General features: G+C 65.2%; 1 protein-coding gene across 1 annotated transcript; it reads right to left on the reverse strand.

The window, feature by feature from the left end:
* Window positions 1-3,565: 3,565 nt before the first annotated feature.
* Window positions 3,566-4,897, reverse strand: NKX3-2 (NK3 homeobox 2). The gene is made up of 2 exons (XM_059818150.1): window positions 4,489-4,897; window positions 3,566-4,038 (listed from the first exon to the last, which is right to left on the reverse strand). The coding sequence occupies exons 1-2, from the start codon at window positions 4,895-4,897 to the stop codon at window positions 3,566-3,568; spliced, it is 882 nt and encodes a 293-aa protein (XP_059674133.1).
* Window positions 4,898-5,369: the final 472 nt, after the last annotated feature.

Below are 5,369 nucleotides of genomic sequence, written 5' to 3' on the forward strand. Positions count from 1 at the left end.
ATATTTCAAATCGTAAAATTGTCCATAAAAACAGGAATAGAAACGCCCGTAAAATCCTATTAAATTATCGATTAAATTTTCCCGATGCAAAATACCGACGTTTCTCAAATATCGGGTTTTGTCAACGTCAAACGAAGACACTCTCGATGCGTAAATGTTCGGTATTAAACACAATCCTAAAATTCCAAATAACTTCTCTCGGATCGTCTTTTTCAGCAATCGCTGAAATGCACCTTAGTTTTACGGGATTCAAAGAAGAACAGTTTGACGCCTTATCCAGTGTGACACCCCGGGGAACCCCGGGGAAGCTCCAATGACCGACGCTTTCTTTTCCTATCAGGCGGTCTCCTACAGCGCTACATCCGTCAGCGAGCACGGAGCAAAATAATAAACCACGGTGTCCTACGGGAAAACAGAAGGCTTCGAAATAATCCTCCCTCCACAACAGGGAGCCCAGTAGGACCCATAACCAGCTTCGCCGAAAGCCACCCCCCCCGCCTTGCCCCCCCATGCCCGCCGGGGCCAAAGCCCCCGCTGGTGTAAAGGGTCCCATCGAAGCCATCGGAGTCAGCGACCCGATGTTGGTGCCGCTGGGGTTGCAAGCCTCACACGGGGACGCAGGCAGAGAAACAGCCCCGGGGGCAAGAAAAGGAGCAAACTGAGCTGTCTGTGGGGCAGCGGGGCCTCCTCTTCACCTTCCCAAGTGGACGGGGGCCCTGCTCCTGCCATCCAAAACTTTCATTTTCCCAGGAGGGAAAGCGGTGGGAAAGGCGGAAGGAAATAGTTGGGGGGGGGGGGGGGAGAAAGAAAAAAAGAAAAAGGATTTCAGGATCGGGCCTAATAAATGTCAGTCCCCCCGCATCCGCCAAGCTCTGCTCTACAGAGCACGCTTCTCGCCAGGACCGCTGCATCTGGAGCGCTCCTTTCGCCGACAGGATTGCCGACCCGCCCGGCGGAACGAAACCGAACCCAAAGCATGCCCCCCGTGCCAGAAGGGCTTTAGAGGCAGAGAGCTCGCCCCGAGTCCGCGCTGGGGCCGGGGCAGACCCCGGGGAGCCGCCGCCGCCCCTCTCCCCTCCGCCGAGGGCAGCGGGGGGTGCCAGCCCGGGTGCATCTCCCCCGCAGCGCAAACGCAGCCCGCCCGCAGCGCCGGTTGCCCGAGCCTGGGGAGCGCGAAATAACAGCCGGGAGGGCCGGGGCGAGGGGGCTGACGAGGAAACAGCCCGGCCGCCTCTTGGGGCGGCTCGCAAGGACCGCGGCCGTGGGGCGATGGGGCACAGGGGCTTCCTCCGCGCCACTCCCTGCTCGGGAGCCGGAGGGAAGCCCGTGCGACCCAGCGGGGAGGGAAAGGAGCCGGCGGCGGTGGAGAATCGGCGGCGCCCAGGCAACGCGGCCGCCTGTGAGCGGGCCGCGGTAGGGCTCCACCGGCGTGGAGAAACTACCGCGGCCACCACCGGGTCCGGTCCATCTGCGCGCCACTGCCCGGCCCCGGCCCCCCGGGTGGAGCTGCGCGCCCCAGCGCAGGCTGCCCGCCCCGTCTGGCAGCGCTAGCTCCGGCGGGGAAGGCCGGAGGACGGCAGCCGGCGGCGGGGATGCGCTGCCAGCACCGTGCCGAGGGCTCGGGCTCGCCGCGGAGGCTTGGAGGGGATTCAGTCCGAGGCGGGAGGCTGCCCCAAGCGGCTATCGCGGTTGTGTCGGGATACAAACAGCCTCGGCCGTGTCGCCGAGGACTGCGAAGCCCCCTCCTGCAGCCCCAGCCGGAGCCTCCGCCCGCCCGCCCGCGGCCCCCGGCCCCGGCCTCCCCGCCGGGCTCCGGCAGAGAGGAAACAATCCGCCGGCCCACGCACTTGCCCCGGGAGCTGCCAAGGTTTTAAACCGACACGGCCCGGGGAAGCGGGCGACTGCCGGGCCGCCCGCTCCAGCCCGCACAGCGAGACAGCCCTCGCACGGGAAAACCCATTTGATGCCGCCGGGGCTCCTCCGACCGCACCGCATCCTCACCGTGACCCGGGCGGCTGCAAATTAAACCAGCGATCCCGGCTCTCCGGCAGAAGGGGGGATCGCTCCATGCCGGACAGGCGTCATGGAAGAACTCCTTAAGGCGCCCGGCCCGAGCCCCTTTGCCCCCTCCGCTTCCCACGGAGGCAACCGGCACCGGCGCTGCACGGTGCAGAGGGGCAGAGCGGCGCTGGGACCGGAGGGCGAGATCTCCGCCAGGCCCCGCGATCCCCACCGCCGGAGCTGCCATTTCCCACCGGAGCCACCGCCATCCTCCGCGCGAGTGGGAAAAGGAGGGACGCGGTCCGAGCTACAGCCCGAAGTCTGCTGCGGGGAAAAAGTCGCTGGGGACACCCGTGTCCGCTCTCAGAAACGACACATGCGGCAGAGCGAACTGTTAGACTAAAGTTTATAAATTAAAAAAAAAAAAAAAAAGTACAGCGGGTAGCTTACAAACATTCACAATTCATTTGAAGTAAATAATCTAGTTGAGTGCACAGTGCCATTAAAAGAGAAAGGGAGAAAAAAAAAAAAAAAGAAGGAAAAAAAAAAGCAATGAGTTACCTTGAAAGAAAGAGACTGTAATTACATTGCTGAGCAGATCAGAAATCCCCGCCCCTGAAGGAGAGGTCTGCAGAAGAACTGTAAAAGGCACTGATGGTATTAAATTTCCCGTTACATCGATTTCTTAAAAAGCCTGCCTAGAAATATTCACATTGAATATAAAAATAATAATAACAACTTTAATACAACTGGAAAGTGCGAAAAATCCGTAACTCCTCCCTCCCCGAACACGGAAAGATCTCAGGAAAAAAGGAAAAGAAGAAGTCTGGAGTTTCGATATAAGTCTCACCCTTTTGTGACTTATTTATCCTTTGCCAGGGATCATGGAGTACAGGAATAACATGGGCAACAAGAGCAGGGGGATCTGAAAGAGGCTTCCTTACATTCAGCACCATACAAGGCACACTCAGTTTGCAACGAGTTGGAAGACCAAGGACTCAAACAGACGTCAAAAATAATCTTCCTTACAATCCACCGAGGGAGTCCTTGATCTCCTCTTTTGAGCTGCATTTGGTTTTGAGGGTTGAGGTTTTCTTTCCTCTCCTTTTTTTCTCTCTCTTTCTCTCTCCCATACAAGATCGAGTCTCTACCAATCCGAAGCGAAATAAGACAAACAAACAAAAAGTCTACACCAAATACACTGACAACATGGATACCATGAACTAGTCGTGCCGAATCGCGAGAGTCCTCGGCTGGCGGGGTGGGGACGGGGTGAGGATCGGGGCGGGGGTGGCCAAGAAGTCCTACGTTGGAAGAGGAGAGAGTGAGGAACCATCCAAATAATATTAATAATAAAAATAACAATAAAATAATAATAAATACTGTCCGAGGCACTGAGAGCTGCAGCTGGGGCTCTGGATTTGAGAAGATGGATGGATGGACGGATGGATGGACGGATGGATGGATGGATGGATGGACAGGGGGGTGGCAGAGGGGAGGTGGGTTTCCTGGCTGCCAGTGTGTGTGGTGGGGGGGCTGGGGAGGGGTGATGTGTGTGTGCCCCTCACTGGGTGCCGGCGGCTGCGGCGCAGGTGGACAGAGCCCACCCGGGCAGGCAGTAGTAGGGGTAGTAGTAGGAAGGCTGGAGGGAGAGCAGCGAGGGCGGCCGCAGCACCTCGCCGGGGTGGTACTGTCTCTGGTCGTCGCGCACCAGCACCTTGACGGCCACCTTCTTGGCGGCGGGGGCGGCGGCCAGGAGGTCGGCGGCCATCTGCCGCCGCTTGGTCTTGTAGCGCCGGTTCTGGAACCAGATCTTCACCTGCGTCTCGGTGAGCTTCAGGGAGGCGGCCAGGTCGGCCCGCTCGGGCCCCGACAGGTACCGCTGGTGGTTGAAGCGCCGCTCCAGCTCGAAGACCTGCGCGTGGGAAAAGGCTGCGCGGGAGCGCTTCTTCCGCGGCTTCGGCGCCGCCGCCTCTTCCTCCCCCGGCAAGAGCTTCCCGCACTTGCCCGCTCCGTCCTCCTCCGGGGGGCTGCGATCTGCGGGCAGGGCGAGAGCACGGCGGTCAGGGCAGGCAGGCACCGGGACCCCCACATCCCCCGCGCCCCGCTCCTCGGAGGGCCCGCACCCGCGCAGGCGGCCGGGCGCGCTCCGTGCGGCCAGCCCGCAGCGACGGGGCGGGCGCGGGCCCCGCCGAGCCGCTGCCCACCCCGCCGCCGGGACAGTAGCCGCGGCTTCTCGCTCTCCTCTAAGGGCCGGGCGCCCGCCCGGGCTGCGGGCTCGGCCTGGCAAAGGGCTCACCCCGCTCCGGCCCCTCTCGCCCCGCGGGGCGAGTTTCGGGGGCTTTTTCCCCCGGCACACGCCGGGCCCGTTGCACAGCCCCGCGGGCCCGGCCGAAAGCCCCGATCGGCTCCCGCTCTCAGCCCCCCCGGGACCCTCCCGCCCTCCCCGCGCGGGTGCGGAGGGGCCGCCGGCGGGGCCGCCCCTACCTGAGACGGCGGCCGACATCTCGCTGTCACTGAGGCCGGCGGCGTCCCGCTCCGCCGCCTCCGGGGGCTGCGCTTCCTCCGCCGCTGCCGGCCGCACCCCGCCCGCGGCTTCGGCGGGGCGGGCGCTGCCACCGGCGCCCTCCTCCTCGGAGCGCCGCTCGCCCTCGGGGTCCTCGCTGAGCGCCGAGTCCGAGTCCCAGCCCGCCGGCGTCCGCGGGGCCGGGGCGCGGGCGGCGGCGGCGGCGGGCGAGGGGAGCGGCGGGCCCTCGGCGGCTCCGCACAGCCGCCAGCCGCCGGCCGCCCCCGGGGGCGGCGGCCGCCCCGCCGCGTGGCGGGCGCGCTCCTCCTTCTTGTTGAGGATGGCCTGGATGGAGAAAGGCGTCAGGGCGTTGCCGCCGCGGACGGCCATGGCCCGGCGGCGGGCGGCCCCGCGGGCGAGCAGCGGACCGCGCCGCGCCTTCAGCTGGGCGACCGCATCGCCGGCCACGGCCGCGCCGGTGCCGGGCCCTTCTCTGCCGCCGGGAGGGCGGGCGCCAGCGGGGGCAGCCTCTCTGCGCCGCTGCCGGCCCGCCCGCCCATAGGGCCGGGGCCGCCGCGCCGCGCTCCGCCGGGCGCCGCCGCGGGTCCCTGGCGGCGCGGGCGCTGCCTCCGCCCCGCTCTGTCCCGCCCCGCGCCCGCCCTCCGCTTTTTCTCCCGGCGGCGCTGTCATCCCTCACCGCCGCTGACAGCGCCGGCCCCGCGCCTTCCCATTGGGCAGCGCCCGCGCAGCCCGCCCGGCGATTGGCTCCCCGCCGCGGGACGATGCGGCTCCGCGGGGCGCGCGGCGGGGCGCGCGGCGCCTTAACCCCTTGCGGCCCGCGGGGCTTCCCCCCCTCACCACA

The sequence above is a fragment of the Gavia stellata genome, chromosome 5 (genome assembly GCF_030936135.1).
Source record: "Gavia stellata isolate bGavSte3 chromosome 5, bGavSte3.hap2, whole genome shotgun sequence".
Taxonomy (NCBI): domain Eukaryota; kingdom Metazoa; phylum Chordata; class Aves; order Gaviiformes; family Gaviidae; genus Gavia; species Gavia stellata.

What these genes read in the sequence shown, in the direction of transcription:
- NKX3-2 (XM_059818150.1), bottom strand. Translation starts at nt 4,897, where the DNA reads ATGGCCGTCCGCGGCGGCAACGCCCTGACGCCTTTCTCCATCCAGGCC. An exon ending in GATGTCGGCCGCCGTCTCAG is followed by an intron (nt 4,039 to 4,488) that starts GTAGGGGCGGCC and finishes CCCTGCCCGCAG; the next exon opens with ATCGCAGCCCCCCGGAGGAG.